The sequence below is a fragment of the Sceloporus occidentalis genome, unplaced genomic scaffold (assembly GCF_023333645.1).
Source record: "Sceloporus occidentalis isolate IW3139 unplaced genomic scaffold, rSceOcc1.0.p SCAF_4, whole genome shotgun sequence".
NCBI classification, from domain to species: Eukaryota; Metazoa; Chordata; class Lepidosauria; order Squamata; family Phrynosomatidae; genus Sceloporus; species Sceloporus occidentalis.
Genome location: NW_028316984.1, coordinates 38,141,326 through 38,165,910, shown reverse-complemented (window position 1 = coordinate 38,165,910; position 24,585 = coordinate 38,141,326). Strand labels below are relative to the sequence as shown.

The 24,585-nt window shown below is 42.1% G+C and overlaps 1 protein-coding gene across 2 annotated transcripts in view; it reads left to right on the top strand.

Annotated features, from left to right (window-relative positions):
• The window catches only part of DCAF17 (DDB1 and CUL4 associated factor 17), a 50,711-nt gene extending 26,337 nt beyond the window's left edge, over positions 1-24,374 (top strand). For both annotated transcript variants that reach the window (XM_089519767.1, XM_089519768.1), the window contains exons 10-16: positions 1,785-1,890; positions 3,144-3,286; positions 5,349-5,458; positions 6,506-6,593; positions 8,283-8,366; positions 10,479-10,634; positions 21,247-24,374. In XM_089519767.1, coding sequence (XP_089375893.1) covers positions 1,785-1,890; positions 3,144-3,286; positions 5,349-5,458; positions 6,506-6,593; positions 8,283-8,366; positions 10,479-10,634; positions 21,247-21,435 — 876 coding nt within the window. In that variant the 3' untranslated portion in view covers positions 21,436-24,374. The remainder of the gene's footprint in view (positions 1-1,784; positions 1,891-3,143; positions 3,287-5,348; positions 5,459-6,505; positions 6,594-8,282; positions 8,367-10,478; positions 10,635-21,246) is intronic.
• The last annotated feature ends 211 nt before the right edge of the window (positions 24,375-24,585 follow it).

Sequence of the window (24,585 nt, the reverse complement as noted above, 5' to 3'; positions counted from 1 at the left end):
TTCAGGTGTCACAGGACATTCTCCTGCCTTCATTCTGCCCCAGTCCTAAGAAGGACTTGGAAAAGACCTGGCACACATTGGCTGTGCGCAGAGCCCTCAAAATCTACATCAAGAGGACTTCAACCTTAAGGTCATCTGAAATGTTGTTCGTTTCCTTTTTTCCAGGCTCTTTGGGATACAAGTTATCTGCCTCAACTCGGTGGATCAGGTCTTGTATTCAAGAGAGCTACCAAACTCTTGATCTCTCTCCACCCGAGGGGGTGATGGCGCACTCAACCAGGAGTGCATCTACCTCTGCGACCCTGGCCACTAGCGCCTCCCTGTCAGACATTTCAGGGCGGCCACATGGAAGTCACCTTCAACCTTCATAAGACATTGCAAACTGGACGTGTCTCAGTCCGCTGTGGCGTCATTTGGAAAGAGGGTCCTCCAACAGATTGTGTCAGGGCCCACAGTCTCCTAGCAGCACCTCCCTCCCAGTTCGAGAGGGCTTTTGTAAATCCCAGATTACAGGAGGACAGGACCCTCTCTGCTGGGAAAAGGAATGTTGGGTACTTACCGTGACACGTTCATTTCCTGCAGAGAAGGGTCCTGGCATCCTGCCCACCCGGGTGCTGCCTGCGGCCTCCGACCCTGCCTGCCTGTTGGTGGACCTGCCTTGTTCTTCTTCTTGTTGCTGGATTGGTTTTCTGAGTTCTTGTTTGTTCTTGGACTATTTTTTTTTCTAAGGTGTTCTAGTTAACCCTTAGCTGATGTTACTAAAGTTCAGTTCCTTGATTTACCTTACTAGTTGCTTGGCTTGTTATTGACTGAGGCTCGGGGGGCTAGCTCCTCCCTATATAGGGGCCGGTCTTTTGTTTATAGTCCCTGCCTACAGGAGCAAATAGGAGGAGCTAAACCCAGATTACAGGATGCCAGGACCCTTCTCTGCAGGAAATGAACGTGTCACGGTAAGTACCCAACGTTCCTGTTTCCCTCCCTCTCTCCCTGCTTTCCCAACAGCTGGAGGTAAAGAAAGGTGGTAAAAGAGACACAATTCAAAGTGAAACCTGAAGTGGATTCACAAACTGGAAACCTTGTTGCATGGGGTCACTATAGCTCCCATGCTCCATCAGTTGCCCATCCCAGTGCCAACTCTAGTACAGTATACCTCAACCTAGTGCCCCCCAGATATGTTGGATTGCAACTCTCTTCATCTTTTTTGCCAACACAGCCATTGGCTGCCTGGAAAGTGCCAGGTTTGAGAATGAGCCTCTGGTGAGTCATTAAAATATCTCAAGAAGAAGCGTTTGCAGAGTCTTGCCCAGTAGCCTGCAAAAAGGAGAAAATCTTCTCTGAATTTGGGGTCACTTTTCTCAGACAGCACTTTTCTGCAAAGTAAGCAGAGTCCCTTCTATGAGAGGAGATTTTTCCATTAGCAAAACACCTTTGGATTCAAGCCTCAATATATTAAAATATAGATAAAGCCCCAAATAATACCATTATTTCATTTATAGGTGATGGTAGTAACAACAACTACAATAATTAACAATAACAGGGTTAAACACATTTGTCTGGGAGTAAGTTGTACTGATCTCATTGGCAGTTTTTAATGAGATATGTATAAGATTCTGCTATATGTATCCCTTCTGGTGAACATACATATATGCTGTCATGTATATGTGCTATATAAGATGTGATGCACATGTATATACCTGATTGTATGTGTATTTTCTAATGTCCCTTACATCAGAACCTCATCATATATGTGGCAAAAAAATTAATCAGATTTAAATTACTTTTAGTTCATGCAGCACCAAGTGGATTTGGGACACGAATACAATTGGAACGGCAAAATTGGGATTGTGGGGAAATACCCTTTTGGCGTTCCATGTAACATTAAAATAACAGGTATTTATGAAAGTTAATAGTTTCATCAATGTAGCAAAATCACATTTTTGTCAATGGTGATTTTATAATGTGTATGTTTTCTTAATCATAGTGCTCTATTATTTTAATTTAATTTATATGTGATCCATAAATCTTTTTTGGTAATCACAGTAATGCTTTAACACATACACACACACACAAGGATAGGCCTCATTAAGTTTGATGGGATTTACTCTTAGGTAAGTCACTATGGGATTTCAGCCTAAACATATATGTATTCCTTGGGACTGCTATCCTGTCCCATGCTTGGGACAGGATGTTACAGCATTAATGCTACAGCATTAAAACTTGCCAAGTGCCACTCATCCAAATGTCAATTACAAAACACACTGTATAAAAATATGTTGTTGTTGAAAGAAACGATTCTTTACTTGTAACAGTGCTTCTTTAAGTAATCATCTGTGCCCTTAACAAATGGATTTTGTGCCTGCGCAGAGATCCCCTTCAGAGACTTCTAGAGCTGAGTAGCTTGGCTAGATACCCTGCCCTCTCCTGCATATAACTCATACTCCAGCCCACCAAACTACTGTCTCCTCAATTACATAGTCCACAGTAAAATCAGGGACCTGAAAGAGGGGAGCTAGGGCAAGTTTGTGTGAGGGCAGAGATGACCATTTGAAGAACCATAGTTACAGGTAAGCAACCTCTTCTTTGTGGTCTCTGTGCCTCACACAAATGTGAAGCTTACCAAAGGATGTTGTGCATCTACTTCAGATCATCTAGTGATCTACCAGTAAATCTCAGTGAACTGCACTATTGTTTTAGAACATCCTGCCTTCATGGAATCTTTTCCACTTCAAATTGCAAAGAACTATGTGACATGTTTTCAGGCCCACATACTGTTCATGTGAGGAGCCAGTTAGGCCTTGTGGCCATATCAACTGAAAGTGTATGCAGCTATGTAGCTAACGTCCTCCTCTGTCTGTACAACTCTGTGGTAAAGTAGATACGCTGTTTTTGAAGAAAGCAATGTGCTGTTACTGTAACTGACACAGAGGAAACCCAAATAAGTTTTGGAGTGGGGGCTGCCCTTTCCAGTTTGGCTGATAGAAGCATTTCTGTTTGTGGAATGACCACATTAGATCATGTCTATAGTAAGAGGCATATTTCTTCATTCAGCACAAACTGATCAATCTTTACAGTTTTACTTGAGCATATGGATTTATAAAACTGTTCATCTTACTAGGATTTTTAACATCCAATGTTATTCACAGATACTCCTGATTTGCTTTTTGAAGTGTCGTCCCTGGAAAGCACATTTCAGATTGGAGGATACCCCTGGCATTACATCATCACTCCTAACAAGAAAAGTCAAAAAGGAATCTTCCATGTTTGTTCTTTGAAAGACCACTCTTTGGTAATGGTTTCACAGGATTTTACACACTTGTGTCCTGAGAGAGAGAAGGAGAATCAAGAGCTTTTTTCCACGTTTCCTGATTATCAATTTCATTAGAGAGTTTTATACAGATTATTTTCAGTATTACATTATTCTGTCTGTCTGTGCTTGTATGTGTGTAAAAGAAAATTGATAACCAATGCCCAGAGTGCATCTTTATAATGTCAGACATGAGTATGAGATGACTAATCCATAAAAAGGCAAAATACCTGTCCCATAATCATATAGAATGTAGATGTTCTGCCATTGCAAAAATAGGTGTCTTATGCCAGTATATTTAGGAACATTGTTATTGTGTACTTTCAAGTTATTTCTGACTTATGGCTAGCCTATCACAGGATTTTCTTGGCAAGATTTATTCCGGGGGGCTTCAAAGCTAAGAAAGTTTGACTTGCCCAAAGTCACCGAATGCATTTTTGTGGCTGAATGGGGATTCGAACCCTGGTGTCCAGAGTTGTACTCCCCCACTCAAAGCACTACACCACACTGGTTCTCATTTAGGAATATTAGCTGCTAATATTTCCTGTTATATTGAGAACATTCCATTTTTGACTTGCAGTGATACCTGGGGTGTGTATTGTAAAATTAGGAATTGTGCTCTCTCCCTTTTGCTTCTAAGAATAATCCTTAGGAATGGTGTCATATCCAATAATGCTGTATCAGGAAACTGTGTTTCAGATTAATTATTTTTTACTTCCAAAGGCTTTTTTGTTGTTTTTGTCACAAACAAGCCAACTGCACTTTGTTAACATTTTTATATAACAAATTAGGTGGGAAATGGCTTACAGTCAGCCCTCCATATCAATGAATTCTTTATCCATGGATTCAATCCTCAATTGCTTGAAAATATTTTTAAAAATATAAATTACAAAAAGCAAACTTTTATTTTGACATTTTTATAAGGGACACCATTTTATTATCCAATGTATTTAATGTGACTTGTGCATTCATGTATTTTGGTATCCACCGGAGGAGGGGGGGTTTGTGATCCAGGAACCAAACCCCAGCAGATACCAAGGGCCCTGTGTATTTTTCATCTAAATCCCCCAGTTACTATGCCCTAGGAATAGGATTATAGGTTAAAATATTGCTTAAAATGTGATATACATTGTGAAGTTTACCACACAATTCTATTTCATGTGAATTCTGGATGTTACTTCTGGCGGGGGGGGGGGGGTCACTTCCATGGCCCTAAAACAGGCCTAAAGGAATAAAAAATATGGCTGAAATAAGTCATACTTCAATGTTGATTATTGGCCAATTTACTAAACAATGAAAATGAGTGTGAGGGGATACCTCTGAAGGTTGCCAAAAGTAAAAGTCGACTTTCTGTTTGCTTTATTTTTGCGTAATTGCTGTGTGGTGCAAACATGTCTGAAAAAATCTCACATTTGCGGGGGGGGGGGGGGGGGGAGCGGTCTACTTTTAAAATCACATTTTTGACTGGGATTTTTCTTGTTTAATAAGGCTCTAAGATTATAGAGAGAGTCATCACCATTCGTTATCAGGTGATAATTCGGCCACAGCAACAATCAACATAATAATGGTGTGAAATGCTTGTGATCTGCATCAGTGGGAGAGTTTCTTGTCCAAATTACATCACAAATTTTCAAGTACTCAAAATAATGCCTAGTATAAGACAATGGATAATATTGTGAATGATTGTATTTATGTCCTATCTTTTTCTCAAAAAGGGGGCTCCAAGCACATTTTAAAACCGTTTCAGTATAAAGTCCAGTCATCCCCCCCCCCCCCCATTAAGAGCCCTTTTAAGAGCAACCATGGTCAGTTGCCAAAGACCCACCTGAATCAAATGGCCTTTTCCTGCCTGTGAGAAGATGATGAAATATGGTGGATTTGTGGATTTGGACTGGGAATGGCACCATTTACAGTGAACCACCAGATCTCCTGGTAGGACAATCAGGATACAAATATCATGGCAGAGTTTTTTATTGTTAACATGATATGTGTTTTTTTCAGTATTTGTTCTAGACATCCTCAATTTTCTATTTTATCATTTCAGGCAAAGAATGGTGTACAGGAAATGAAATGTTGCTCATTGGAGCCTGACTGGATATTTTTCCACCCAGACAGTTCTGGAAGGATACTACATGTAGGACCAAATTTGATTAAGTAAGAGCTTGTTGAAAGCTTTTCTGTATTAAACTGTGATAGAATAATTCTCCAGTCCTTACTGAAAGATTACAAGAATTTATTGGCCAAGATTTCACTTTTTTTGGCTGATGCTTTAAAAAAAAGTCAATAGACACATTTGGGGAAGATAAGCCTATGGTCACAACAGCTACATGGAACCTCCATTTGCAGGGGCATATACCTGTGACTACTAGCTACTGAGGAATAGAAAGGGAGTGGACTGCTGCTCTCAGGTTTTGCTTGTGGGCTTTTTAGATAAACTAGGCTGTCAACTGTTGGAAAAAGAATCCTAGATAGACCATCAGTCCAATCTAGTAAGATTCTCTTTGCTTCTATGTCACATTCTGATTTTCTAAAAAGTTAGTTTGATTTTCTAAATGTGTGTGTGGGAAGAGTTGTGCCTTGTTTCAGGAAAAATCACTCATCAAGGAACAACAATTTGCCCTTTTTTTCTGGTGGGTGAATCTGGGAGGGACCCATAAAATAGCTTTATAGGCTGCATAATTCCTACCCCTACCATAGCCCATAATAACAGAACATAAGATAAAAAGTTTCTTTGAACTAGGTCACACTATAGCTCCTTACAGCCTGGTGTCATCTAATTGACTGATAGTCGCTTTCCAAGCTCTTAGGCACAAATGTGTTTTGCACTATTTGCTACCTGATCCTTTTAGCAGGAGATACCAAGGCCTGGTGTCAGCATCCAAAGGACTACAGCCCATTACCCCCTTCACATTTAAAATCATAAGACTGTTGACCATCTAAGTCATTTGGGAGGAAAGGTGAAATTTTAAAGGCAACCAAATGTTAAATCTGCTAGAAAAGGGCCCAGCACATCATAGAGTCTTAATTCCATTGCTCCTTTAAAAAGATGCTTAAACTGGCTCTATAATTCACTTGTCCATATCTACATTTCTCTCAATGAATGCAGAACTTATGTCTGGGTGAAAATGAGTTCCTGCATTGTACCTTCTTTGAGCTGAAATTCTCCTTCGTTTCGTTTCTTTCTTTTTTTTTCCCCAACAGAGTTTTGAAACTGAAAGAAATGGAAAATAATGCTGAACAGCAGGAAGTTAAAGAAGACTTTATCATAGAAGCTAACCGGGAAAATAATGTGAGATTATAATAAGAAAACCGTATGAAAAATATTACCTTTTTATATTTGTGCATTCTGTATGTTGTAGAAGTATTGACCCAGAAGTGAACTGAGGAAGAATGATCTAACTGGGACACATTACTATTGGCTCACAGGTGTCTCTTCATCATTTGTAGACTTACATATATTAATTCTCTGTTATAGATTAATCATTGTAGTCAGAGTTGTGTAACCAGTCAGTGTTTGTACTTTTCAGTTCAGCTGAGAGTTAGCAGATAATGAAGATGCTTGTATAAATTAACCCTTAGTTGTCACACCAGTAAGCGATCATGGTGGTGTGCGGAAGCCATGAACTGCTTGAGTGAGTGGCCTTAAAATGCTTTCAAATTACTTGAAAGGTGTATGGAAGTAGACTTCAGGAACATAGTTTTGAAAAGACTTAAAAGTGGAATGAGGGACCTTTGGCCCTCCAGATGTTTTAGACTGCCACTCCCCCATTTTTGTACCATTGTCCTTGCTGGATGGTGATAATGGGAGTTGTAAGGCAAAATGTCTAGAAGATCAGACATACCCCTGGTGAAGATACTCACTGTAACCTGTGGTGAATTACATTTGAAGACTGTGTGGTTTTCTGCATTGCAATTTAAATCAGCCTGCAAACAGATCTACAAAGTATGTTTTTCAGATACAGGTTAGGCAGTTGTAAGTTAGCATCATCATATATAATAGTCTCTATGGCAGTATTTGATTTGATCAATAATAAATTGCTAACATTAGAAAGTTTTCACCCTAGGCATAAGTTGCAAAATTTTATAGTATTTTTCAGGCATTTGCTTGTGACAGGGAGAACTAAAACAAGTGCCTGGATGGGAGGATTAGGTTTTGTAAGAATTCGTTTTTCCTGTATTATTAAAACAAAGAGCCTCTGGCCCTGGCATTGCAGATTGAATTATGAGAACATATAGGTTAAAAAGATTTTTTTAAAAAAGGTGGGATAGGCCTTCAGTAGTCATGAGCTTTAGATTCTACAGTTGGTAACCTTGGTATGTTTTTCTCTCTTTTCCTTCGCTACTTCTTTTTCATAATGTGACTTATGGCTGGTAAGGTAGGAAGGAAACTTGAGACATTTTCAAGGAAACATTATTGAACCACAGTCCCAAATAATGAGAGATGTTGATTGGATCTAACACTGAGCACTGAGTAACAGGATATTTAATAGTGTTACTACTTTGAATTATTTTGTTTTAATGAATTGGTATATATTTATGAGAGAAAAATATAGCTGATATTTGCATGAGAATCAACTTAATAGTGCTTCTAAGATAATTTTGAACAGCAGCAAAGTATTTCATCACTGAAGAGTTCAAAGTGGCTTCTTTGGCTTTGAAAGACCAAAATGCTGAAACATGACATTTCAAGATTGTGGCTTCTGGTCTGTATTGTTGTTGCAACAGTTCAGAGTGTACTGTTGACTTAATTGTTCTCTCAAATGCTTTTTAATTATAGTGCCTATTCTCTAAGAGCCATGTGCAGTTTTCAGGTTTCTTAACCCTTAAAAGCGCAAAGCAGTCTCTCATCTATCAGTAGCAATGGTATTGTTAGGAACATGTATTTAGCTTAAAGCAAAATTAACGCTTTAGTTAATTATTATTTAGTTTATTATTTATCTGTTTTTCTCATCTTTTCTCTATATTTTTAATCATGAAGGTTAACAACTCTGTAACTGTAACAGCTTCTGGCCGAGTAGTGAAGAAGCGTTTTAACTTATTGGATGATGACCCTGAACAAGAGGTAATTTAAATTCTGAGGCTATCAATCAAAGATTTATCTTGAATAATGCAGCAATAAAATGAATTGTGTATACATATAAAATATTCCTTACTCATATATCCAGCCCCTTAAAACAATAACCCGTTTATTTAAAATACTCTGAAACATATTCTTTGAATTTATATAGGAATGAAATGAGCAATCACCTTTTGTGATAGAGTAATTTGACACCGCTTTAACTCCCATGGCTCAATGTTATGAAATTCTGGGATTTATAGTTTTGTGAGCTATTTAACTTTCTCTATCAAAGAACTCTGATGACACAATAAACTATATATCTTGGAATTCCATAGCACCGAGCTAGGGCAGTTAAAGCCGTGTCAAACTGCATTATTTCTGCAGTGTAGATTCAGCCATAAGGCAGTGAAAAGGGAAAGCTAAGAAACTGCATGCAGGGGAATTTGCAGCTAATACGGCAGGCTCTTCAGCACTCTATATATCCAGGTAATCATGAATGTTGGACAAATATTTAAATCCATTCCGCTACTAAATATCGGAAAACATTTTAAACCAACAGCTTTCCACTGTGAAATGTCTTTTAGGCCACAAAATCAAGAAAGGAGATATTTAATGGGTGACATTCCGCCTGCTTGTGTGTTTTCTCTCTCTGTTTAAATTTAGTAAGTCGAATGTAAATGAACGACAGGTTTTAAAGGCCATGGAAGAACCCTTGCCATGTTTTCAGCCAGATGATATTCATTTCCATGGAAACAAGGCTGGAAATGGTTTCCAGAAGCTGAGGAATTAGAATTCTTGTGGCTGTGTCATCTCGGCTACAGTTCCTGATGGAGGGTGAAAAATGGTTTCCAAAAATAGTTGCTAATGATGCAGGGAGCACATTGCTCAGACCCGTACTATTTCCCCTGTGTTATTTACCATCTTGTCATGAACTGCATTCTCTCAAATAGCTTGAAATTGGTTGTAGGCAATACAGCAAGTAGTAAAATGGGATACCCCAAATTTTCACCAGCCAATTTGATTCCATCTCCCTTCAGGGTCCCTAGAACTATGCCAGATGTCACAGGTACTAAAACTTCACAAGGTTAGCATCCCTTAAATCAGTTTTTTCTGTGAACACAATCACAGTATCTTTATATTTTTTTTAAAAAAAAGAGTATCCTTGCTAATCACCAGCCAACTAGGAAACAAAGAGATCTGCATTATTTCTGCAGTGCAAATACAGCCTATATTATATTTAGGGTGATTACATGGGGAAAAGGCACAGATTCTGTACCTTTAATATGTGAACAGGATATTTCAGCAGCTGTACCGTATGGTACAAGATACACCTTATTTATTTATTTATTAAATGTTTCATATACGACCCTACTTCCAAAGACCTAGTGAAATCCCATCTTTCATAAAACTAATAATGATAAAAGAGCCCTACCTACTTCATCATGTGGCCAGCCTGGCTCGGCCTCAGCCAAGTACATCTATATGTCTAAATCCTAATGGTATTTCTCTTCCTTTCATTGCCATTTCTTTTCCCTTCTGTTCACTAATATAGATTGTGAACAGTCCTCTATATTTAATAATGGCTGAGTAGGACCTTTGCTAGTACAGGGCTTCAAATCCATACATTCATCTTCCTTTCCACGTACAAGAGCCTTGGACTGGAGCAGCTCTTTTGAATGAACAAGGTAGTTCTGTGGAACTTAGCATCACTTAGGGTGGCCACACAAAGAAGAGGACAAGGCTTCCCTGTATCCATAGTTGTCTGGAAAAGGGAATTCCAACAGGTATAGCTTGCATCAAAAGCAACACCTGCTGTAATTTTCTTTTCTACACAAAGGCCCAAACCTATTTTTCCCATGTGGCCATCTTATCAACTGTACACTGTCTAAAACCTCTGGAATTATCACCACCTTCTAAAGCCCTGAGTGAAATGTGTTGAAAAGATGGTGACTGGAAAAATAGCTATGAGCAGCAGCAATTCATGCACATTTTATAAAGCAGGACATTTACTTTTGCTTTTCCTTCCTGTTGTTGGTTCTTTTTTCTGCACTATAAATAAGTGTCCAAAATGTGAACTGCCCATTAAGCTAGTTTCATTTTTTCCCCTCCAATAAGACTTTCAAAATCGTGGATTATGAAGATGAGCTGAATCTACTGTCCATTGTGGCAGTTACTCAGATAGGATTTGATGGAAAAGCTCATCTTGATCTTCACAGTAATGAGCATGGGACTCAACTTAAGAGCATTCCTTTTGTAGAATCTTGGGATGTGGTGAGTATATAACATGCTAACGAAAGCTCTGATTAATAGCTTTACATACCTTGCAGATTATAAATGTAATAAATTCAATCTGGTGTGGTTTATCTATTTGTCGGTACCATGAAGACTCTAAATGTAGAATTCATAAAGCAAGGTGAGGGAGGGGAAAGGAACGGTATACAGTGGGCCTGTTGTATCTGTATCTGTACCTGCAAACTCAAAATATTCAGAAAAAATATGGAGGAAGAAGAAAGGAACACAAATTGCCCTCCCCCAGTGAATCTTTTGCTCACCTCAATAGCCTGGCCAAGTAGTCCCAGGGTAGCACTGCAGGTAGTGGCAAGTTCCAGCTGCCAGACAAGCAGTCTTCTGCCTCCTCCCCACTCCCTCAGGGAAGCCTGCCAACCACCAATTTCCACCTTGCAAGTGAATGAAGCAGCAGTGCACCTCCTTGCTTCTCAAGGCAAAAGCAAGCAGCTGGTGGGCTCTCCAGAGGCAGTGAGCCTGGAGCCTAGTGGCCTAGGCTTACTGCTCTCTCTGCTACTGTCCTCAGACTGCTCAGCCAGATTGTGGAGGTGAACTTGGAAAGTTGTGGGAGGGCAATCTGGGTTTCTTTCTTCTCCCTACATATGTAATGCCTGCCTGGTGACTGGGGCTTGTTCCCATCTTTGCTGCTGTCTTAGACTATTTTATTAATAGGGACTTGAACATCTGCATTTTTCACTATACATGTGGGGTCTTGGAACCAACCCCCACAGATACCAAGGGACCATTGTACAAAGATGTGACTAGAAACAGCGGCCACCATTCTCTGGAGCCATACTACCACATTGTTATCAGATGTGTATACACTGCTACCCCGGGTTACGAAATTAATTCGTTCCGCTATTCCTTTCGTAAGCCGAAAATTTCGTAACCCGAAACGCTTTTCCCATTGAAAATAACTAATGCGTTCCATGACCTCAGACTGAACCTGCAAGTCAAAACAAAGTCACAATAGAGGCCTATTAAGCTAAGTACCCTACAATACAATGTAATACAAGTTGCCTGAGGCACTAAAGAGCTTAACAATGACTGGCAGGTCCATTCTAAACTTTCTAATGATCTTAACAATGACTGACAGGTCCATTCTAAACTTTCTAAGGATCTTAACAATGACTGACAGGTCCATTCTAAACTTTCTAAGGATCTTAACAATGACTGACAGGTCCATTCTAAACTTTCTAAAGGATAAAGAAAAAAAGTTTTTTTCTCTCTTTGATGGTTCTGGCATCTCAGAGTCAGGCAGGAGGAGGAGGATGAGCTCTCAAATCATCACACCCATGACCAAAGCACCCCAAATCTAAAAAAGCAACCCCATGGTCACACTCTCTGGCCCAAACTTGCAAAAGTCCCACCCCACACTCTCAAATCATCACAGCCATGGCCAAAGCACACAAGAACTCAAGCCCATAGGCCAGAAACCCAAAATCTGAAAATGCCACCCCAAAGTCACACTGTCTGGCCCACATCAAAGCAAGGCCAAACTTGCAAAAATCGATGCCCACACTTTGAAAACATCACAGCCATGACCAAACCACCCCAGAACCCAAACTCAAAGGCCAGAAACCCCAAATCTGAACATGCCACCCCATGGTCACACTCTCTGGCCCACATCAAATCAAGGCCAAACATGCAAACCTCACATCTCACACTTTGAAAACATCACAGCCATGACCATGCCACCCCAGAACCCAAACTCAAAGGCCAGAAACCCCAAATCTGAACATGCCACCCCATGGTCACACTCTCTGGCCCACATCAAATCAAGGCCAAACATGCAAACCTCACATCTCACACTTTGAAATCATCACAGCCATGACCATGCCACCCCAGAACCCAAACTCAAAGGCCAGAAACCCCAAATCTGAACATGCCACCCCAAGGTCACACTCTCTGGCCCACATCAAATCAAGGCCAAACACATCTCACACTTTGAAAACATCACAGCCATGACCATGCCACCCCAGAACCCAAACTCAAAGGCCAGAAACCCCAAATCTGAACATGCCACCCCAAGGTCACACTCTCTGGCCCACATCAAATCAAGGCCAAACACATCTCACACTTTGAAAACATCACAGCCATGACCATGCCACCCCAGAACCCAAACTCAAAGGCCAGAAACCCCAAATCTGAACATGCCACCCCAAGGTCACACTCTCTGGCCCACATCAAATCAAGGCCAAACACATCTCACACTTTGAAAACATCACAGCCATGACCATGCCACCCCAGAACCCAAACTCAAAGGCCAGAAACCCCAAATCTGAACATGCCACCCCAAGGTCACACTCTCTGGCCCACATCAAATCAAGGCCAAACACATCTCACACTTTGAAAACATCACAGCCATGACCATGCCACCCCAGAACCCAAACTCAAAGGCCAGAAACCCCAAATCTGAACATGCCACCCCAAGGTCACACTCTCTGGCCCACATCAAATCAAGGCCAAACACATCTCACACTTTGAAAACATCACAGCCATGACCATGCCACCCCAGAACCCAAACTCAAAGGCCAGAAACCCCAAATCTGAACATGCCACCCCATGGTCACACTCTCTGGCCCACATCAAATCAAGGCCAAACACATCTCACACTTTGAAAACATCACAGCCATGACCATGCCACCCCAGAACCCAAACTCAAAGGCCAGAAACCCCAAATCTGAACATGCCACCCCATGGTCACACTCTCTGGCCCACATCAAATCAAGGCCAAACATGCAAACCTCACATCTCACACTTTGAAATCATCACAGCCATGACCATGCCACCCCAGAACCCAAACTCAAAGGCCAGAAACCCCAAATCTGAACATGCCACCCCATGGTCACACTCTCTGGCCCACATCAAATCAAGGCCAAACATGCAAACCTCACATCTCACACTTTGAAATCATCACAGCCATGACCATGCCACCCCAGAACCCAAACTCAAAGGCCAGAAACCCCAAATCTGAACATGCCACCCCATGGTCACACTCTCTGGCCCACATCAAATCAAGGCCAAACATGCAAACCTCACATCTCACACTTTGAAATCATCACAGCCATGACCATGCCACCCCAGAACCCAAACTCAAAGGCCAGAAACCCCAAATCTGAACATGCCACCCCAAGGTCACACTCTCTGGCCCACATCAAATCAAGGCCAAACATGCAAACCTCACATCTCACACTTTGAAATCATCACAGCCATGACCAAACCACCCCAGAACCCAAACTCAAAGGCCAGAAACCCCAAATCTGAACATGCCACCCCAAGGTCACACTCTCTGGCCCACATCAAATCAAGGCCAAACATGCAAACCTCACATCTCACACTTTGAAATCATCACAGCCATGACCAAACCACCCCAGAACCCAAACTCAAAGGCCAGAAACCCCAAATCTGAACATGCCACCCCAAGGTCACACTCTCTGGCCCACATCAAATCAAGGCCAAACACATCTCACACTTTGAAAACATCACAGCCATGACCATGCCACCCCAGAACCCAAACTCAAAGGCCAGAAACCCCAAATCTGAACATGCCACCCCATGGTCACACTCTCTGGCCCACATCAAATCAAGGCCAAACATGCAAACCTCACATCTCACACTTTGAAATCATCACAGCCATGACCAAGCCACCCCAGAACCCAAACTCAAAGGCCAGAAACCCCAAATCTGAACATGCCACCCCATGGTCAGGCCCATTCTAAAGGATAAAGAAAAAAAGTGTTTTTCTTATCTTTGCTGGTCTTGGCATCAGAGTGAGGCAGGAGAAGGAGGAGGAGGAGCTCTCAAATCATCATAGCCATGACCAAAGCAACCCCAAATCTAAAAAAGCAACCCCATGGTCACACTCTCTGGCCCACATCAAATCAAGGCCAAACACATCTCACACTTTGAAAACATCACAGCCATGACCATACAGTACAAAAGTGTTTTTCTTATCTTTGCTGGTCTTGGCATCTGGTCCTGGCATCTCGGAGTGAGGCAGGAGGAGGAGGAGGAGGAGAGGGGCAGCCCAAAAAGCCAAATTTAAACCAATTCAAGCAATTTAACCACTTCAGCCAATTCAAGCAATTTAACCACTTCAGCCAATTTAGCCAATTCAAGCAATTTAACCAATTCAGCCAATTTAGCCAATGCCACCAATTTAACAAAGTTAACCATTTTTTTAAAAAGAATTTGGTGTTTTTTTTTAGGGTCACCTTTTTTTTAAGGGTCACCTTTTGCCTTCTTGGATGACGGTTCTCCCGCTCTAGGGAAGAACTGGTCCAAGGATGTCTGCTTTTGCCGGCCCTTAAGCAGGTTCTTAAAATGGCTAAGGCAGACATTATCAAAATGGGCAATGGCATGGCTGGTGAGCACCTGCTCAGGGTGGTGCTTCTCCACAAAGGAAGCCACATTGTGGAATTGCCTCAGAATGTCTTTAATGTCTGCCGTTGGCAAAGATGCCCCCGCAGCCTCCTCCTGCTGGCCCCTGTCGAAGTGGAGCACGTCCTCGTCCACGGCCGAGTGTTGCATCGCCGCCAAGGCCTTCAGGTCCTCTGTTGTCAGGTCCTCGTTGTGCTCCTCGAGGAGTTCCTCCACGTCCTCGTTGTCCACGTCGAGTCCCAGGGACCTCGCGATGGACACGATCTCGTGCACCTCTTCCTCTTCACCTGGCTCAGCACCCTCGGACTGTGACCCTTCCAAGGAAGAAGCATCAGGCCACAGCTTCCTCCATGCAGCAATCAGGTTGCGCCTGGTGATCGCCTGCCAGGCCAAGTCCACCATCTTTAAGCACACCACGATGTCAAAATGCTGCTTCCAGAACTCACGAAGGGTCAGCTGTGTGCTCTCGGTCACATCGAAGCAACGCTTGAAGAGGTGCTTGGTGTACAGCTTCTTGAAGTTGGCGATCACCTGCTGGTCCATGGGTTGCAAGAGGGAGGTCGTGTTGGGTGGCAGAAACTGGACCTTGATGAAGGAGAACTCATCAAGGATGTCCTTCTCCAGGCCATGCGGGTGCGCAGGAGCATTGTCCAAGAGGAGGAGGCACTTCAGGGGCAAATCTTCTTCCTCCAGGTACCGCTTCACTGTCGGGGCGAAGACACTGTTGATCCACTCGACGAAAAGGAGGCGTGTCACCCATGCGCGGCCATTGGAGCGCCACATCACTGGCAACCTGTCCTTCTGGATGTTGTGTGCCTTGAAGGCCCTGGGATTCTCGGAGTGGTACACCAACAGGGGCTTGACCTTACAGTCCCCGCTGGCATTGGCACACAACGCAAGTGTGAAGCGGTCCTTCATTGGCTTGTGGCCTGGCTGTCTCCTCTCCTCCTGGCTGATGTAGGTGCGGCGAGGCATCTTCTTCCAGAAGAGGCCCGTCTCGTCGCAGTTGAAGACTTGCTGCGGGACGTAGCCTTCCTCCTCCACCATGGCCTTGAACGCGACGACGAATGCTTCAGCGGCCTGGTGGTCTGCGCTGGACGCCTCGCCGTGACGGACGACAGAGTGGATCCCGGTCCTCCTCTTGAACCTGTCGAACCAGCCACGTGATGCTTTGAAGTCCGGGGTGGCTGGCTCCTCCTGCGAAGAAGTTCCTTCGCCTGCCTCCTTGCTGGCCAGGTCTTCGTAGATGGCGGTGGCCTTCTCGCAGATGACCGAGGTGGTCACAGTGTCCCCGACTCGCTCCTTTTCCTTGATCCAGAGGAGAAGCAGGCGCTCCATCTCCTCATGCTTCGGTGTCCTCTGCTTGGCGATGGTCGTCACGCCTTTCGCTGGAGCCACAACAGCTCTGATGGCCTCCTTCTGCTTGAGGACAGTGCCAATCGTCGATGGGTTGCGTCCATACTCCTTGGCAATGTCCACCAAGCGCACGCCCCTCTCGTGCTTTGCGATGATGTCCTTCTTGTCCTCCAAGGACAAGGGAGTCCTCTTCTTCTTCTCACCGCTTGGCTTGGGAGCCATACTGTAGCTCAAGCCTAAAAAGGACAAAAGGCACAGGCACTGAGCAAAAGCCACAATTGGAAACCACCCCCACCCCCATGGTCACACTCTCTGGCCCAAACTTGCAAAAGTCCCACCCCACACTCTCAAATCATCACAGCCATGGCCAAAGCACACAAGAACACAAGCCCATAAGGCCAAAACCCCCAAATCAGAAAATGCCACCCTATGGTGAGAGTCTCTGGCCACATGTGACCATAGCCAAAGTGTTAAAAGTCTCACACCACACTTTGAAAACAGCACAGCCATGAAGAAATCAAAGCAGCAAATGAAGCCCATCATCCCCAATTCAGAGCATGCCACACTAACAGCAAAAAACCCCCAAAAAAGCAACCCAGCAGCTCTAGCCCATCATCCACACATCAGAGCATGTTACCCAAACAGCAAAAAAACCCCAAAAATGCAACCCAGCAGCTCTAGCCCATCATCCACACATCAGAGCATGTTACCCAAACAGCAAAAAAACCCCAAAAAAGCAACCCAGCAGCTCTAACCCATCATCCACACATCAGAGCATGTTACCCAAACAGCAAAAAACCCCCAAAAAAGCAACCCAGCAGCTCTAACCCATCATCCACACATCAGAGCATGTTACCCAAACAGCAAAAAAACCCCAAAAAAGCAACCCAGCAGCTCTAACCCATCATCCACACATCAGAGCATGTTACCCAAACAGCAAAAAAACCCCAAAAATGCAACCCAGCAGCTCTAGCCCATCATCCACACATCAGAGCATGTTACCCAAACAGCAAAAAAACCCCAAAAATGCAACCCAGCAGCTCTAGCCCATCATCCACACATCAGAGCATGCCACACTAACAGCAAAAAACCCCCAAAAATGCAACCCAGCAGCTCTAGCCCATCATCCACACATCAGAGCATGTTACCCAAACAGCAAAAAAACCCCAAAAATGCAACCCAGCAGCTCTAGCCCATCATCCACACATCAGAGCATGCCACACTAACAGCAAAAAACCCCCAAAAAAGCAACCCAGCAGCTCTAACCCATCATCCACACATCAGAGCATGTTACCCAAACAGCAAAAAAACCCCAAAAATGCAACCCAGCAGCTCTAACCCATCATCCACACATCAGAGCATGTTACCCAAACAGCAAAAAAACCCCAAAAATGCAACCCAGCAGCTCTAACCCATCATCCACACATCAGAGCATGTTACCCAAACAGCAAAAAACCCCCAAAAAAGCAACCCAGCAGCTCTAACCCATCATCCACACATCAGAGCATGTTACCCAAACAGCAAAAAACCCCCAAAAATGCAACCCAGCAGCTCTAGCCCATCATCCACACATCAGAGCATGTTACCCAAACAGCAAAAAAACCCCAAAAATGCAACCCAGCAGCTCTAGCCCATCATCCACACATCAGAGCATGCCACACTAACAGCAAAAAACCCCCAAAAAAGCAACCCAGCAGCTCTAACCCATCATCCACACATCAGAGCATGTTACCCAAACAGCAAAAAAACCCCAAAAATGCAACCCAGCAGCTCTAACCCATCATCCACACATCAGAGCATGTTACCCAAACAGCAAAAAAACCCCAAAAAAGCAACCCAGCAGCTCTAGCCCATCATCCACACATCAGAGCATGTTACCCAAACAGCAAAAAACCCCAAAAATGCAACCCAGCAGCTCTAGCCCATCATCCACACATCAGAGCATGTTACCCAAACAGCAAAAAAACCCCAAAAATGCAACCCAGCAGCTCTAGCCCATCATCCACACATCAGAGCATGCCACACTAACAGCAAAAAAACCCCAAAAAAGCAACCCAGCAGCTCTAACCCATCATCCACACATCAGAGCATGTTACCCAAACAGCAAAAAAACCCCAAAAATGCAACCCAGCAGCTCTAACCCATCATCCACACATCAGAGCATGTTACCCAAACAGCAAAAAACCCCCAAAAAAGCAACCCAGCAGCTCTAACCCATCATCCACACATCAGAGCATGTTACCCAAACAGCAAAAAACCCCCAAAAATGCAACCCAGCAGCTCTAACCCATCATCCACACATCAGAGCATGTTACCCAAACAGCAAAAAAACCCCAAAAATGCAACCCAGCAGCTCTAGCCCATCATCCACACATCAGAGCATGTTACCCAAACAGCAAAAAAACCCCAAAAATGCAACCCAGCAGCTCTAGCCCATCATCCACACATCAGAGCATGTTACCCAAACAGCAAAAAACCCCCAAAAATGCAACCCAGCAGCTCTAGCCCATCATCCACAAATCTGAACATGCCAGTAGCAAAACCCACAATCCACACTTTGAAAACACCAAAAAAATAAAAATAAAAAAAATAAAAATTAAAAAAAAATTAAAAAAATTTAAAAAAAATAAACAGCACCCCAGCACCCCAGAGCAAAAGCATGGTCACACTGTCTCAGCCCACCCCACCCCACAAGAAGAAGGTAAAAATCCATCAACCTACCGGTAGAGAAATTGCTGATGGCCGGTCTTGATCCGAAGATATGGCAAAGCCAGAAAAAGTCCAAAAGTCCCAAGGCAGAAAGCTAGGAAAAGTCTGAACCGCAACCAAGACTAGAGCTCCAAAGAGACTCTTTGTCACCAGTCCGCAGGGCCAGACAAAGGGGGCAGATCGATGGAAGCCAGCTTTTATTTCTCAAGGCAAGCCACCCCCCCCCAATTTCGTTAGCCAATGCAATTGATTGGCTTGATTTCGCAAGCCAATCACTGCTGCTAACGAAATTCAAAAATCGCGCCAAAGCTAACCCCTAACCCAGCCCCCTGGGTTAGCCGTTAGCCCTTTAAATCCCTGGAAAGCCTATCGCTGCACTTTGCATCATTTGAATTTCGCGCCGAAAAGAATTTCGTAACCCGAAAAATCATTCGCAACCCGGGACAGTTTTTTCCAAGCGGCGTTTTTCGTATCCCGAAAATTTCGTAACCCGGTCCTTTCGTATCCCGGGGTACCAGTGTATTTCCTTTCTCAAGCTGAGCTTTCTGGGTTGAATACACAAATTGGCTGGGACTATATTTTTTGTCTGGTGACTGTGAGGTTTTATCCCCCCACTCCTGTACTTTTGCAATTTTATAAAATTGATTTGATACTTTTTTAAATGACTATCTGCTTGCATGAATATACAACCGACACATAAAACGTTTTTTTAATTTTTTTTAAAAAAGCAAGGTACAAAACTAACAGCTTTTCAAATGGAGGCAGGCATGTTTGCTGATAGTAAAACAAATTCAGTCTAATAGTGGGCTTAGTTAAAGTTATCAAAGTCAAATTTGTGAAATATAGTCGGCCCTTTGTATTCATGGATTCTTTATCCATGGATTCAACCATTCATGACTTGAAAATATTTTTAAAATATATAAATTCTAAAAAGCAAATCTTGATTTTGCCATTTTACATAAGGGACACCATTTTACTATGTCATTGTATTTAATGAGACTTGAACATCCATGGATTTTGATATCCACAGGGGTCCTAGACCCAAACCCCAGCAGATACCAAGGGCCCACTGTATGTGTTAATCAAAAATTAGTTAATATACATTTCTAATTATAGTAGAACCACTTATGTTTTCAAAGGTAAAGCCAATCACTTTCCAGAAGTAAATGTCAATCTGTGTGGCTCCACAGACATTGGAATAACAGCATTGACTCCCTGGTCTTTCTCCACATATTACTATTAACCCTCATATCTCCTAGTTAGTATGTGCTCCAGTGTGGAATGTAATTGATTTAAGGCCTGGGCTGTTAAATCTGCACATTCAAGGCAGCAAGCAGAAGTGGGAACCTGCTTTCAGATGTTGACAGAGATCTTGTATCACATCAGGGAAAGCCTCCTAACTCTACTTCTTTTTACTCTCTCCACCCTGCCTTGCCAGCTGCATTTCCTTTTAATCCCAAAGCCTCACTATCTCTGTAGAAATGAAGTGCCATCTTTCCTGTACCAAGCTTCACCTACATTCTGCTAAAACTTGGAAGTGATACTCTGAGGTTCTATAACTCTCAGATTTCTCTAGTCCACATGGCCAGTCACCTGGGGTGGGGTTATTCTGAGAGTTGTAATCCAAACAAGTATTTTTTTCAAAAAAAATCTATTTTCTACTTCCTCCAGTGCTGGCAAATTCAGCCCCAGGGCTCACTTCTCTCATTTTTCACACCCCAGAAAACAGACACACCCGTGGTGACCTTATTGTACAAGCCTCAGTGCTCCCAGTATAGGAGGCAAACCAATATCAGCCTTGACACTTGTCAGCTTTAGAACACTGCAGTCACATTAGGCTATTTACCCATAGTCACATCTTTCCTCAACTCCATGCCATACCAGCCAATGTGGCTAGGAGGATATCCTAGTCTGAAGAATATCCCAAATGTCAGCAAGGATACTGAGGATGATTGGAGTTGTAGTCCCAAGACATCAAAGGAGTACGTTGTTGAAAGAGTCTGAAGTGGAGCTGTGTTCACTAGTTAAACTCTGAAACAAATATGTGATGGCTTGTCTGAGTTGTTTCTCACCGCAACCCATCTATATGTCATATGAGTACATTCCCCACCTTACCTAATGAAACTGAAAATTACTGTTTACCTTGTAGACATACAGCCATGAAGTTTACTTTGACAGAAACGTGATTCTGCATATTGAACAAAAGTCCAACAGGAACTTCAATTGTTATGTTTACCAAATGATCTGCACCAGTTCAAATGAAGATGAAGACTTAAGGAAGGAAAAAGGAGAGCGACAGTTTTGTAAAAAAATAGGAAGACCTTTGGAATATTTCTAGAATTTCCCTTATTATAGTAGCTTTTCTGTGGACAGCAACCAAAGACTTGCAAGCCTCTTTGTGGTAATTAAAAAATATTATTCAACTTCATCTGGGTAAAGGAAGTCCTTCTCAAATTAAGATTGCATTGCAATATTTATTTTTAAAAGTCTGTTACGTGAGAGGTTTAGTTACAACTATCTTCCTCTGCACCTCAAAGCTGGAAGAGGGCTGGACACACCATTACTCACTACTCACTCTTCAAAACCTGAGTATTGGAGGCAGGGGCTATGAGCCTATGAGGAGGATAGCGGTGAGAGGCGTTGTAGATATATCACCATAGCTACATCTCCTGGTGCAGGATCTTGGCTGATATATATATATATATATTATTATTTTTTAAAAAAAACTTCAAGTAGGAAAGAAGAAAATTTCAACCACCTTCACATCTCATAAGTGAATAATAATAGGTCATTTATTAATGTGAAAATAGTGCTAATAGCTGGGAATTGTAGTACAAAACAAGTAATTTCTCCGGGCACTGTGGCTATGGTTGGATAAAGTTCTGTGTGTTTATAAAACTGTATAAAGTTCTCTAGCAGTGAGTTGGAAATCATGATAATGACGCAAGAAATCAGTTTGGCTGTTCATCCTACTATTGTATGAATTTGGGAGGATCCTATTTTTTCCATTTCTCCAGACTGTTTATATTGGCTTAATGCAAGTTTCCTGCCAGAAATGTCTCTTTTAAGCTATGACATGATTGTGAGAGAATATCTGTAAAAGGAAAATTCATTTCTGGGGGAAAAAATGCTCCTGGGAATGAATATGAGTTGTACCATTTCCTGTTGTGAATGTTGAAAGATTTTTGTTTTGTTTTTTTCAACCACACAAAGCTTTTCCAATATACTAATTTCTCTTTAAAAATCAATCACCCTGTGGCTGAAAATACATATTTACTAATAGACAATGAGAACAGGTACATTAAAAAATAGCACGCTGACAGTGTTTTAAAACCTGTGGACTATTGATCACTGTATTGTGACCAAAGTAACAAGAAAAACCACAGATTTGCTTAACATACAATCCATAGCTTTTTTCTGTCAATACTTCAAGAAGATTGTTCCTTATGTCTATAAATATACCAAGGTCTTTATGGGACATCACAGCAATCTCTCACCGCTCCAGGTTGATATATGAGATATTTGGTGTGATAAAATTCAAGATGCATTGTTAAATTTAACAGATATTTGGCAGTTGGTTTGAGTAGGAGATTGTATGTTTGGTAATCAAGCAATTAACTAGGGTCCAAAACAAACTGCAGAAATAATCCAGATTGAGAATGCTGTAACGGCCCTGGCTCAGTGCTAGGAAATCCTGGGAATTGTAGTTTATTGTGGCACCAGAGCTCTCTGACAGAGAAAGCTAAATGTATCACAAAACTACAATTCCCATAATTCTCTAGCATTGTGCCAGGGCAATTAAAGTGGTCTCAAACCAGATTATTTCTGCAGTGTGTTTGGACCTGTGTCACGAAGTCCTGGTGTATATAATTGTGCTCTTTGTTGTCTTTTTTAAAAATTCCAGCAGATAAAGAATGTGATGTAACTCAAGGATGGGCAACTATGGAAGACTAGGAAGGGTGCATTAGCCCCCTTCACCAGGAAAACCTGAAACACTGCACCCATTTTTCCTTGGCCATTTTACGCTCAGGAGAGACTTTTTTTAAAACACCAGGAATTGGGTGGAAGTCACCCTGTTTAAAAAACGCTGTCCCCTGGGTCCTCCCTAAACATATCTATAATCACCACTTTGCCATAATCACATTTTTAAGCATGTTTAGTGATGGACATTAATATCTAAATTCTCATCTTTCTTCTGCAAGTTGTCCAATGTATCGTGATAGCAGTGGGCTGCAGAGAACTGAAGTACCTCATGAGGAACAGACGTATATGTTCTTGTTCAAGTTTGTAAATAGATGTTTACTGCCTAAGCTGTAATAATATTAGCAATATTTAAAATATGTCATTACAATTATTTTTAAAGGGGAACAAACAAAATAGAACACATTAAAATTTACAAATTATACACATGAAAATTTACAAATGGAGCTACATATTGAATGCAAACTAATATTTTCAGCCATAGTTACAAACACTGTTTTGTATTGAAAAAATGTCCTATGTTTTAATATCAAAATGAAATTTTAATATGAAAAGTTTAAGAGACAGCTAACTGGAAGTTTTGTCAGAAGAGATCTCAAGAATTCCATTCTAGATTTCTAATAAAGGGAACATTACAGTTGTTGAATGGCAATGGTGTTTCAGACTTCAGATCTACAGAGAGAAAGAAACTCAGTATCATAGATGGCAATGGGGTGGTCTTTGGATTGTTGTTGGACTACATCTCTCAGAAATCCTTGTCATTCATTGGCTAGGTTGACTTGGGTGTTGGGAGTTGCAGTTCAATAAGATCTGGAGGCGTGCCCAATTCCTAACCCTGCTATATATAATTTTCGAATTGGGAATGGATACTGCTGCTGCTATACAAGCACAATGGCTTCCATGCCCAGCCATGAAGGGGAAATACAAAAATGGTGTAAAATTTGGCAGGCACCTCCTGACTAGAGTTTGTCAATCAGGCACAAACCATGATGGTTCATTCAAACCTGAATTAAGGATCCTCTGAAGTCATGGAAGCAACTGCACCACAGAATCCACACTCCAGCAAAACAAGCACATCACTGCCACTGCATCTCAGTACACCTGCTCCACTGACCTTAGTACTGTCAATACTAGGCATCAGTACAGGCAGGGGATTCAAATCCTTTTATGCCCCCTTAAAAACACCCTGAAACTTTCTAGTGTATTTTCTATGGGCAGTCTTTATATTAACTATTAGCTGTACCTGGCCACACGTTGCTGTGGCTCAGTCTGATTAAATGGAAAAGAAAGAAAAGAGAAAGCGCATATTTCTAATATTTAATTTCACAATGTCTGTGGTTATACAATATTTTTTGTTGTTCCATTGTCTGTGTAGATATAGAAATTGTCTGGTTTGCCGACTCTGCAACATGCAACATATAATTGTCCATGTGAGAAGCAATCCATGTCTAGATCTAAACTGCACAATTCTAAAGATTAGCCCTGAGCTTTGTTGATGGTGATTGCA